The sequence below is a fragment of the Elgaria multicarinata genome, chromosome 1, assembly GCF_023053635.1.
Source record: "Elgaria multicarinata webbii isolate HBS135686 ecotype San Diego chromosome 1, rElgMul1.1.pri, whole genome shotgun sequence".
Lineage (NCBI taxonomy): Eukaryota > Metazoa > Chordata > Lepidosauria > Squamata > Anguidae > Elgaria > Elgaria multicarinata.
Genome location: NC_086171.1, coordinates 16,532,936 through 16,546,100, shown reverse-complemented (window position 1 = coordinate 16,546,100; position 13,165 = coordinate 16,532,936). Strand labels below are relative to the sequence as shown.

At 38.9% G+C, this 13,165-nt stretch overlaps 1 protein-coding gene across 3 annotated transcripts in view; it reads right to left on the bottom strand.

Moving 5' to 3' along the window:
- HDAC9 (histone deacetylase 9) overlaps positions 1-13,165 on the bottom strand; it is a 123,266-nt gene that overhangs the window by 16,951 nt on the left and 93,150 nt on the right. For all 3 annotated transcript variants that reach the window (XM_063123638.1, XM_063123640.1, XM_063123639.1), the window contains exons 9-11: positions 10,463-10,585; positions 7,321-7,531; positions 6,419-6,636 (exon numbers count right to left, since the gene is read on the bottom strand). In XM_063123638.1, coding sequence (XP_062979708.1) covers positions 6,419-6,636; positions 7,321-7,531; positions 10,463-10,585 — 552 coding nt within the window. The remainder of the gene's footprint in view (positions 1-6,418; positions 6,637-7,320; positions 7,532-10,462; positions 10,586-13,165) is intronic.

The window sequence follows — 13,165 nt, the reverse complement described above, 5'->3', positions numbered from 1 at the left end:
ATCGTTTTGGGATGGAAAAAGCTTTAGTCACCCTAGTAGATTATTTATGCTGTGGAATGGATGGGGTGGGTGGGTGGCGGAATGAAACTCTGATGGTTCTCCTGGACCTTTCTGTCGCTTTTGATACCACTGACTGTGGCATCCATCTAGATCATTTATCTGGGATGAGCTTAGGGGCATGGTTTTATGGTGTTTCCTGCCCTTCCCGGGCTAACAGAAGAAACCACAATAGCCTGTTTGTTTCACTGGGACTTGCAATGACAATATAGTTTTGGGCCTCAACTTGAAGTACTTTACATCAGTCATGATATATTGTTCTCAAATCATATAGCCTACTTAATTGAAGCCAGTGGATGTTGTGGAATAAGTGGTTTTTAAAAAATAGTAAGACTGCAACTGTGGCGGGAACAGATGCAGTCATGATAGCTTTATTTATTCATGATAAATAAAGCTAGTCATGATAGCTTTATTTATTACCTCCAGTATCAGAGGCTTTATGCCTAATACCAGTTTCTGGGGAGCCCTAGTGGAAGGGTGCTATTGCACTGATGTCCTGTTTGTGGATCTGGTTGACCATAGTGCAAAACGAATGTTGGAATAGATAGGCCTTCTGTCTAATCCAGCAGGACTCTTCTCATGATATCAATGTTCTCAGATGAATGCCGATAACCTGGTATACACGGTGCGACTAGAACTGGCATCTTTTAAGTTATTTGCAGAGATAGTTAACAGGAGTAAAAACAAAGGGGGGGGGAAAGAAGAAGTAAGAGTTCTACTGTAGAGTCAGTCTTTTGATACCTATGACAATTAGTTTAACTGGAGTTGCCAGACATTCTATCCCTTTTATTAGGCGGAATGGAGTTCTAAAAAATGTGATCAAAGGACTCTACAAGGAAACAAGCTGTCATCTGGACAGAAGTATATTAAATCTGGCAACAGCAAAGTATCTTTAAATGGGAAGCCCAGTTCAGGTTTCCACACATTTATTTTTCAAAAGCAAGGGCAAGACTCTCCCCTGACTTCTGGATGAGATGTCAAAATTTGCATTTCAGCTAAAATGTTTTGAGAAGGTCAGTGTAGTGCATCCCATAGGTATAAACGTCAGACTCCAATGAGAAGGTATACTGTTTCCCACATCAAAAACATGGTCTCTGACAAATGACAGAAGAAACCATGGGGGATCTTCGCTTGCTACAAGGAAATAATGCAAACTTCTTAGTCCAGTTGATTGTGTCTTTCTTTTTTATAGTGGAAACAATCCTGAAAATCCTTTACCTTTGGCCTATGTTGGCTTTTGCTAGTTATCACTCCAATCACTGTGTTGGCTTATAGCTGGAATGTATTAACCTTATCAAAGAAAGAATGTGGTTGATTCTTGTAATTTTGGGATGCTGAAAACTCCAGATGTGTTCTTATAGATCTTATAATAGTGGTCTTATAGATCCAAAGGTGATCTGTAACACCCCATGTTTTTCAAAGTCTGTACATAGTTTTACTATTATATTACAGAAGTATAATTTTATATAAGTGTACCATGATTAGCAGGGGTGCAGTCAAAGACTTTCCATTCTTGTTTATGTAGTACCTTGCTTTTCAGAGCTGGCCATGGCAGGTAGTTGTTATTGTTCTCGTTATTATTCACACTTTATAGATGGGGACTGAAGTTCACAAATTTACCAGTGTTGTTGTTGTCAGCAATGAAGTAAATTATGTTGGTGCGACTCTATCCTTCATTTTTAAGTGGTTTCCCTGGCATAGTTAAATTTGATTGAACCACACAGTCACTTAATATATCAATCACTTAATTGATTGAACCACACATGGGAGATGTTCAGACTGGGAGATTTCCCAGTTTTACCATTATCTCCTCTAGGTGCCCACACCTTATGAGACATGGTGGGCAGCAAGAAGAGAGGGCCTTCTTGGCTATGACAGCCCATTTATGAAATTCTCTCCTGGAGATGTTTGCTTGGCACCAATCCTATCTCTTGGGGACCAGGCAAAGATGTTTGTGCTCCCCAGGCATTTGGATGTATTGTTATTTTTAACATATTATAATCTATTATATTTTGTATTAATTTATTTAAAAGGTTTATATACCATCCTTCAGCAATGCTTCCAGGGCAGTATATAAATCTTTTAATAAACAACTAAGAAAATAAACACCTTCTATGCACAGGGAGGAGAACAGGGACAGAAGCACCTAAGGGACAGAAGCATTGTTTGAACAGCCCCATGATTTGATAGCACTCTTTACGGGTCCTAGGAGGAGGGCAACTTAAGGAAGCCAAAAGCTTGCTGAAATGAAGAGGATTACTTCAGGGACTTCCAACAATAAACATTAACGTTTGGGTGCAAGGACTGCATAGCACTAAACTGAGAGAGAGAGGCATGGTTGGGCAAGTCACTGGCAGAGTAATTCAACTTGCATTTATGGGAGGGGGGAATCTACTTACAGAGCATTCACCAAATCCATTGTCCTACCATTCTGCTGCAGCCTGGATTAGAGGACACAGCAGTTTCCCCTTTTCCTTCCCATTGACTGCAATGAGAGAGAATTTAGTACATCAGCCCTGAAGAGTGGTAGTGGTTCCCAGGACGTATCAGGGAAACAAAGAGACTTAGAATTTGTCATTTCTGCCTTTCCTGCAGTTCGACAAGGGACATCCAGTGACGTAAGTGTGTCTCACTGGAGTACTTCCATCTCCACCAGTGGAAAAACACTTAAGCCACTTCCTGAAGCATCTCAGCTGGATTCCGGTTGATGTTAGGATTGCAGCCTAATACACAGAGAGAATGCGTTGAGAGGAGAAATATGAAGGCTTTGGATTGTTCTAAGGAAGTCTACTTTTAAGTCTACTGAATGGGGCATCACAATAGAAATGATTTGTACACTTCAGCATAATTGGCTCCTTAAATTACAATATTGCTTGGTTTGTTTGGTTTTTTTAAATCAATATTCAATACAAGTGAGAAAATTATATCATTTTCAGCCAAAATTAGTTCTTGCCTGAGCATATTTAAGTTCATGCCAAATGTAATGTTGGTATATTGTTAAAAACATGTTTGTTTTTAAAGTAATTACTTAACACTGTTGCAAATTAATTGGGACCCATCTTATTCTTTATTTATATCTCATTTTCCTGTCCAAAACAGGATTCCGAAAGTCTTTCAGATTATCCAACCGTATAACACAGCTTGCCAAATTTGTAACCAACAAGCCTAACGTAGTCCACCGGGTATGTATTGCAGTTCACCTGGGACTGAGAAAAGGCAGCTTCCTTCAAAAACTAGAAGTCTTTCCCAAACAACTACAAAAAAGAACACAAAATGACACAAAAGAAATGCAAGCAGACAATAAAAGATGGGAAAAACATTAAGACCAACAATAAAAATATATTCTTAAATACTTCAAGAAGCAGGGAAATGGCTAGGTGGTTGGACTGTTGGATGACAGTGGAGTTAAAGAAGAGTAAAGAGATTGCACAGAAGCTTAATGAATTCTTTGCAAATGTCTTCACTGTAGAAGATATAGGGCAAATACCCGTGCCTAAACTGGAAGGGAACCTGAGGAACCAAGGCAGCGACAAGAGATGAAGTTGTAGTCCTTATTGACAAACTGAAAACACATAAATGACCAGATCCAGCTGGCATCCATCCAAAAGCTCTTAAAGAATTCAAATGTGAAATTGCTGATCTTGTAACAAAAATATATGTCCCTAAGATTGCCTCTATACTGGAAAACTGGCGAGTGGCCAAGGTAACACCAATTTTTAACAAGGGATCCTGGGGTGGGGATCCAGGAAATTATAGGGTCGTTAGCTTAACAAATGTTCTGGGCAGATTGGTGCAAAGTGTTATTAATCATAAAATTATTCATATAGAAGGTCAGGTCATGCTGAAAGAATCAACATGGCTTTAGCAAAGCAGTTTAGAGTTCTTTGAAAGTGTCAATAAACATGTGGACAGGGGTGATCTGGTAAACACTGTCAAAAGCCTTTTGGAAGTCCAAATAAGCAAGGTCCCTCACCAAAGACTCCTGAGCAAACACAGCAGCCATGCAGGGCTGTATGACTTTGTTTGGGAGTATAAGCAAGAGGGTGCTGTTGCATTCATGTCCTGCTATGGGCTTCCCATGGGCTTCTAATTGGCCACAGTGCAATTAGAATGATGGGCTAGACAGGCCTTTGGTCTGACCCAGCATAGCTCTTCTTATGTTCTTATGGCATAATAAATCTGCCTGCCTGGCACTGAAAAAAAACACACCAGGGGGTGTTTCTAGCACTTGGCAGCCCATAATGCATGGCTGGGAGTCTATACTTGGCTTAGTAGGTCTAATGTAAAACAAACAATTATGTACATGAAAGCCAAAGAAAAAATACAAGATAACATGCTGGCTTATTTCTTTTGAGGAAAAACCTGGAAGGTAGCTAACCACTTTATTCTGGATACCCTTTGTGGGATGGGGAGGGAATCACAGAGATTCTGTCTTTCAATCAGTAATAAAAGTTTGCTTTTGTTCAGACAATTGCAGGAAGGTGAAATATTTTGAAAATTTGGAAACTCCTAGATGTACCTATGCCATCTTGATTAAACATATGGAACACATAGTAAATGAAAAGCCAACTGAAGTCCAAGTTGAGTAATCAAAACACCCAAGTTGAGAGGGGTTAACATGCAAGGATCAGCTCTGAACTTTGAAGTTCTCTAGTCTTCATTTTTCCTAATTAAGATGAGATTTAATAACCAAACCACTGTACAAACTATGTATTTAAACTCAAAGTTGTGTTTCTAATTTGGTTGGGAATTCTTAAGAGATTCCAATGAATCAGCATCCCATGGGGGAAGGGTTTTCTAGTGAGATGGGTTCGCCTATGAACATGCTTTTTGATTTTCATTCTTTCAGGTGATTGCTGGCCACATCTATAGCAATAAAGGGAGGAGGGGAATGCTGATAGTGTGTAGACTCTAAATAGCTTGCTTATGAGAACACTTTGTAGATGTAGAAATCACCAAGTAGTGTATACAATACACAACAGAATAGTCTGTCATTCCACGAGCAGATCATGAAATTACTCAAAACATTATGGTAGTTGATATCATAGACCAATTACACTTTGGCAGTTAAATATTTAGTCTCAGCTTGGCTCTAATGGTTATAGTCAGCTTGTATCTATTTTGCAAAAAGATGGCACCACAGTTACCAAAGTTTAGAATGGAAAATTCACAAGGCAGAAAGGTACAATTCTATGCATGTTTAAACAGAAAAAGTCTAGAAAAAGCCTTGCAGAGATTTCTTCAGTCTAAACATGCAAATATTTGCATCCTGATTTTATATTGTTAGGATAATGGATATTGAAGATTGAAAACTGCTATCTCTCTCCTATTACTGTGTACCTAAATTGTGTGTCAGGCATGATACATAACAAAGAAGTGTCATGCCCAGAGAACCTTTAGGCCACATCTGAACAATGGTAACTTCCTTTAATAAGCTTAGATATGAATTAGCCTTATGCCAATGCATCAAGCTGCTTCCCTCCTTCCTTCTTAGCATCCCAGAATGCAATGTGGAAGTCTCCAATTAACCATAGTTTCATGTTTTGTTTGAACTGGGAAACTATGGTTACCAGTTCTGGAACATAGTTTGAACTTGGTTTAAGGTTCTGGCTTATTCCAAAACTGGTAACCATAATGTTCTTGTATAGATGGGAGACTTTGGCTAAGTTGTGATATCTGCAATAATATGAATGTAGGACAGATATGCAAAAGGATTGTTTAATCTGCTTTTTTATTTAAACTACGATTATTTAAACTGCTAAGAATTAAACTCTGCTCAATCAATTTACACTGAAAGCTTTATATTGACAGACTCAAGAGACTTTTAATTATTTTATTCAGAACAGCAGAACGAAAAGTTCAATTGTAAATTAGTGATCGCTATTTAGAAATGTTTTCATAACTCTAAGAAGTCACAAAAAGCCTAATATTAACAAAGATGGCATTAAATATTATGTATTTATCGTTCATTTATAATAAACTATTGTAAATAACAATAACATTAATAATAATTATTTAATAATAATTAATACTCTATTAGTATAATAGATTATTTATTATATATTATCTTTTTATTTATAATCTATTTATACAACAGAATACTAATTTAAATGGCATAATAATGAAAAATAGTGTATGCTTTGCAGTTTGTTGCAAGATCGCTGTCAAACGTCTCTGGCAACCAATGTGGCAATCTTTCCCTTTCCTTTTTTTTTTAAATGATGTGCTTTTAATATAAGCATACTTCACTCTAAACTGAACTGACATGCTGTTATCTAGGCTTTTCTCTCTCTCTCAAACACATGCAAATTGTACACATCACCATGTCTGTTATGTATTAGGCTTTGAATTACAAACTTACTTTGTTCATGTGGATCTGTTGCTGATACTGTTTCTGCTTCTCTAGAAACTGCTGATGCTGTTGCTGAATCACCAGTTGCGCCAAGGTGCTCTGAGGCAGCGGAGCGGACTGGGTTCGATTCAGCGGTCGATGTCGAGGTAACTTATGTGCAACTCTTAAGCTGGGCGACACTCTTTCTTTCGTGGCCAGTGGTGACTGTGGATGGAGAGGCACTGCACCTGCAAGCCAGTGACATTCCACTCATCAAATAGGAAGACCAATAACATGAAGGGATCTGTTATGTTGTTCCATTTTAAAATAACAAGAACAACAATAATGGAGACACATGGGTATTGCAGGAGAAGACTATGAACTCCACTGTGGGTATGCCTGAGCTGGATACAGAATGCCCTGTCATAGTTAGGTTTATCGTGTTTCAACGCAGGCATAAGAGTAAAAACTGATGAAGTGAAAATCAGAAGTGACAGTCTTGTTTACATACTCCCCTGAATAATATTTTAAATCCTGCAGTATGTGCAAATAAGCGGGCATCCTGTAAATCATTGGGTCTGGAAATAAGAGACCCGAATGGCTCTCAATTGAAAGCAGAGCAACAGTGAGTGTGGTTTGTTTTTGTTTTTCTGAGGGGAGCTGGCAATGACAAAACGGGATGGATCACAGTTTAAGGGCAAAAGTCCCAACTTTGCACGCAGAAAGAACCAGCTTCAGTCCTTGACATCTTCAGCTAAAAGGATCAGGTAGCCAGCACTCTGCCTGAGACCATGAAAAGTTGCTGCCAGTCAAAATAGACAATTCTGGGCTAGATGGATAAGTAGTCCAACCTCATATAAGGCAGCTTCTTGTGCTTGTATGCAATTCAGGCACTGCATGAAGGATAATCCCATTAACATGTTGATAGTTACCTGTAGCCAGGAGTTTTTGCTGCCTCATTTGTTCCTTCAGTAACAAATGCTGGAGGAGAGCCTGATGGCTGCTGTTTGGCTTTCCCTCTAGGACAATAGGCTGAGGGGCTGGAGGTGACGAAATGCTTCCCCTGTACTGTCCAGGCAAGACCACTCCTTGCCTGATTGTCTGGGTCTCACACTTTTGTTTTTCTTTGAATGGTGATGACGCCTATATTAAGAAATGAAGATGACATTGTTGTGGTTTTTTAAAAATCTTTCCCCAAAAGACTGATAAACCTACATTGAATTACTTGGAACTATTTTAGTATTTCCACAACAGAAGTTAAGATTAGAATTGAGTGGAGATCCCAGTCTAGGTATTGAGAGGTTGTATCCAATGTTGTCGTTGTAAGAGCAGAAGGGAGACCTCCTCTCAATCTGCTCTAGAGGGTTGGAGAAAGCTCCACGGCAGATTTGGAGTTGCATAGGGGCTGCAATGGGGTGGAGAGGACAGAGAAGTTGTGAGAAAGGAAATCCTGATGAGTGAGTGGAAGCCCCGTAGTGTGAGTGGACTTCTGGTCATGCAAGGTTGGCTCCAGCAGACTGCTCCAGTGGTGTGCATGTGTGGTGGGATATGATTCAAAGTGGAGATATTACTTAACCTTCCTCACCACCTATCATTTCTCCTTTGTATTCTTCTTCCACAGCTACTTTTCTCCCAGGTGGGAAAACATGTCCGGAAAACATGTCTGGTGAGAAGTAAAAAGGAGAGGTGGGAAGTGGAAGAGCTAAAGTGCACTGGAGGTGGGATTGCTGGCTTGTTGCATTTTGGATGATGTCATTGGGAGTGTAACAAAACCAAAACTATAAAGTGAGCTTGGAAATGATATGACTTATTTTCAAATTGGTGGTGATGGTGGTGGATTAATTTTAGCAAAGTTCATTCTGAATTGAAAGCAGGGGTGGGTGGGTCCGTGACCATCACAATTTGCTACTCTCTGTAGCTGCTCAGAATTTTGGGGAAGTGGAAGGATGGCTATACTGTATTTAATCTTGCTGATGAAGGTTAATACAGATGGCTGCCTCCCCATGCGCCATACATTTCATAATGTAAGCTGCTGCGGGTATTCTGGCCATTTACATACACTTAAAAGTTCAGTTATAAAGGAAAGCAGAGTGACTTCTCACTCTAATGTTTTTCCGGGAAGAAAAGTCTTCTCTAGCATGAACTCCTTCAATGCGTGGAAGGGCCAGTTTTTTTGTAAGTTGAATGAAAATGTTTTATTTATTTATTTATTTATTTATTTATTACATTTCTATACCGCCCAATAGCCGAAGCTCTCTGGGCGGTTCACTACATTATTTTCACTACAATAATAAAATTCTAAAGTAGATAAGCCAAGCTGGAGTGAGAGAGTTGAAATGCAGGTGGGGTAAATCCTTCTTCTCCACATTTCCACCCCCGTATCCCAAGACTTAAAGCAGGGAAAACTCTTTTCCAGCTATTTAAAGCAGACTGTAAATTAGCAATATAGTTTACTGAAACCGTTAAGTGCTGCACTTTTTTAAATTAATTCTTTATTTCATTTTTGTGTCACCCCATAGCTGAAGCTCTCCGGGCAACATACAAAATAAAAAAACCCACAATCAAACCAACAGCATCACTTAAAAAACCAAAACACTAAAAGCAGCGTCAACAGCAACATTTTAAAAGCAGGATAGAAATATCAAGGCAGCATGGAGAAAGGCAATTTTAAATCAGCTTTAGAATATGAGGAGTAAAACAAGTAGCAAACTAAAAATGTAAACTTTTTAAAAGGCCGGAGAGAATAAAACAGACTTTGTCTGGCACTGAAAAGTGAACCAGTGATCTCTTTAGCAAGGGAATTCCACAATTTAGGGGCCATCACTGAGTAGCCACCTACTGAATTTCGTATGTGGGCACTCAGAGCAGGGCCTCAGATGATCATCTCAGGGCACGGGTAGGAACATATCGGAAGAGGCATTCATTCAGCTACACTAGCCCCAAGCCGTGAAGGGCTTTACAGGTTAAAATCAGCACTTTGAATTGAGCTTAAATTGATTAAACTGTTTAAAAGAACTGAGAAGGATATGTTCAGTCACACATATCAAAAGATGTAGTCTAATTGAATACTATTAAATTATTGCCAACCAATGAATTACACTATTATGGAGCAGAGGTTCAAAATATAATGACAGGATTTGTCACTTTAGCTGAAATATAGGCCACAGACATCAGTGAGAAGCGTTTAAAATGAGAAACAAACAAATAACACACACACACGCACACACACAAAATATCTTCAAATAACTTATAGTTATTTATTTCTCGGTTGGACTACTGCAACCTTCTTCTCACTGGCCTTCCTTCTTCTCACATCAGTCCGTTGGTTTCTGTTCACCACTCTGCTGCTAAGATCATCTTCTTGGCTCGCCGCTCTGACCATGTAACTCCACTTCTGAAATCTCTTCATTGGCTTTCAAATCACTTCAGAATCCAATATAAACTTCTCCTGTTGACCTACAAAGCTTTTCACTGTCTAGCTCCTTCCTATCTCTCCTCTCTCATCTCACACTATTGCCCCACTCGTGCTCTTCGCTCCTCTGATGCCATGTTTCTCGCCTGCCCAAGGGTCTCTACTTCCCTTGCTCGGCTTCGTCCATTTTCTTCTGCTGCCCCTTATGCCTGGAACGCTCTTCCAGAACATTTGAGAACTACAAGTTCAACTGCAGCTTTTAAAGCTCAGCTAAAAACTTTTCTTTTTCCTAAAGCTTTTAAAGCTTGATTTTGTTCTGACTTTATAGTGTTAGTTTTACCCTACCCAGTGCCTGTTTACCCTACCCTGTGCCTGTTTGCATTCTCTTCCCCTCCTTATTGTTTTATTATGATTTTATTAGAATGTAAGCCTATGCGGCAGGGTCTTGCTATTTACTGTTTTACTCTGTACAGCACCATGTACATTGATGGTGCTATATAAATAAATAATAATAATAATAGTGCAGAATTTCTTAGTGGAACCACATAGCATCATTTTAACTTTGTCTTGAAGTAATAACTGACAGAGCGTGATGGAATACAAGAGTGGATACATCTTAATAGCCAAATCCAGTGAAGATGCTCTTTAAATTGATCACTTACACTGAGCTGTGGTTGCACTGCTGGAAGTCCCAAAGTGATGTTGGGCAAAGAAGGGGATGTGTAGAGACTCAAAAGGTTCATTGATTCCTCATTGAGGAGAATGTGTTGTTGTGAAACCAAATGCTGTAGAAAATGTAAAAGAAAGAAGATCACATCCTGATTAGCCAAGGTTGTTTCCATGATTGTGCTGTGGAACTAAAAAGGAAATTATTTATCTTTTGCACTGACAACAATTCCATGTATTCCGCTAAAGCTCTAATACTTGGGGTAATGGCTTCATATCTTTTAGGACATTATTTCTCAAATATAGTTCGTCAAACTCAGGGTGTAGGGGAATTTCTGGGGGTTGGATGCTCTCCTTAAGATCTCAAAGCCTTTATTTTGCTTCTCACACTGAAATGCCCTCACTGTTAAGACTTTAAGGTACCATGAGTAGAACAGTATTGTCTCCTTCTGCGTCTCACATCTTCATGCTAGGCTTTATGGAGAGCAGGAAGCTATATTTTGTGTCCCACCAAATAAAATCAAGCACACCAGCTATGTATGGTGGCCCAACAGGCGCTCAACGAAGTTCCTGTTTATTTTCTCTGCCCAGAATTGCAAAAACTCAGGGAAGTTGTCAAGCACTCTGCAGGCAACAATGTAACTATGCTTGTCTTGGTGGGTCACAAATGGTGCAGGCCTGGCGTGACTGGGGTGTGCCAACTATACAGGCAATAGGTCCTATAAGTCTCCTATAATGGTTGTATTATTTCCTTGGCAACATGCCTTGTGAATGTGTTCCCTCAATTTGCAACTCTTCAAAGTTACCACAGGGCTCCACATGAAGTTCTTCATCATACAATAGTGATCACTATCACTAGGTAAATCGATCTCCCATTTCTCGAGTACTCTAATCATGTGAATGCTTTGGATATCTCCAAGGATGCTGAAAATGCATCATTAAAGTTTCATAGTATTTAGCTGTTTATTTGCATCATTTATAAAAAAAATGTGTGTGTGTGTGTGTGTGTGTGTGTGTGTGTGTGTATGTGTGGTGTTAGAGCATCTCTGATCTTGATCTCCGATTTACATCTGTGTAAAGATTGTTGCAGTTTTCAAATATAATGACAGGGTTAGTTTTGTCTTTTTTTTCTCTGACATTTATGTTCTTCAACATGTGGTCTACTACAGTTTCTTAAATTACCTTTCTGTTGTTGTTGTTTAACTCTTGCCTCACTCCCAGACCCTTTACACAATAAGAGCTACAAAAGGTCTTATTAGACTTCGGAACTCTGGCATGATATGGTCCTCAGGGGAACAACATCCTTGAAAAAGAATACCCTGTGTAACAGTATGACACAGTGACTGCTTTCTTCCCAAACAAAAAGCATATGGGACTCCAATAACAGACCACCTCCATGAGGGATCCCTGCACTCAGGCTTTGAGTAAAATAAATATAATAACTTGTCAAGCATGTTGTGGGGAGCTGTAGATTTTCCTCTGGACAAACCTGGGATATCAATTAACGTTGGAAAATACCTTGGGTTAATACAATGCAACCTCAGACTGTCACTAAAGAGTTGGGCAGCACAAAAACACAGGATGTTATTCCAAAACATAACCTTCCCATACAGTTTGTTTGGAGACTAAACTGATCACCGACATAATAACAGAATAGTCTATATATGTCATCCATCCCCCAACTCCAGAATGTAAAAGGGAAACACACAAAAGAAAGACTTAACATTTATGCTACAGGAATAAGTGCACTGCTTCTACATTTTACTAACGCCCAGTTAAACTAAAATTGCCTTGAAAATATCCAACAATGTTAAATACTTTAATCATGCTCTCTTGAAATAATCACAATAACAATAATAAAAAAAGAATCCTACTAGTTAAGGACATTGGGAGGGCAGCGCTACAAGACCATTTATACTAGTTTTAACGTGTTAAGAAAACTTCTGCTTGCTTGCTTAACTATCATTAAATTGTGTCATTTACACAGAGAAACAAGGATGAACTAGAATCTTTAAAAGGGGGTGATGTTTGCTTTAAAAAATAGAATATAGTTCCTATCTCTGACATTGAAAGCATACGAAGACAACTATTTAAGAATGAGCAATTGATTATTAAAGACACTTAAATCAAAGTTTCCAAGCATCCATATATTTTAATTGCACATTCCAGTCATTTACTTGTTAATATTCAATTTAAAATGACATATTTTCCAATGTCTCTGCTGTGAATTTTAATTGTTCCTACCAATAAAGCTTCATAGCATGCCATTCTGAACAATCAGTATAGATTTGTCAATGGTCTGACTCAGTATAAAGTAGCTTTCTCCGTTCCTATATGATCATGATTCCCAACAGAAATTCTCTAGCCAGTTCTGGCAAGGGATTAGTATTAATACTTTGTACGAAGTATTAATACTTTGATGGTCATCCTCCATGTAATGCTCTCCAAATTGCAGCCTATGGTTTGTAAAATAAAACACCAAAAGAAACACTTTTTGCTGTCATACACTTTCTTACTGATTTTTGAGCAGTCACCATGTAAGCAAGGGAACCTGGATGCAATTCATGTGCAACGGTTCACTAATTGTACACTAAAACCTGACGGCATTAGGCTCGTAGAGTTGTATGGGTGGAAGTGCAGCTTACCCCCCACAAGCAAAATCCCACAGATTGACTAAGGTCATCTAGGTGATGGAGAGC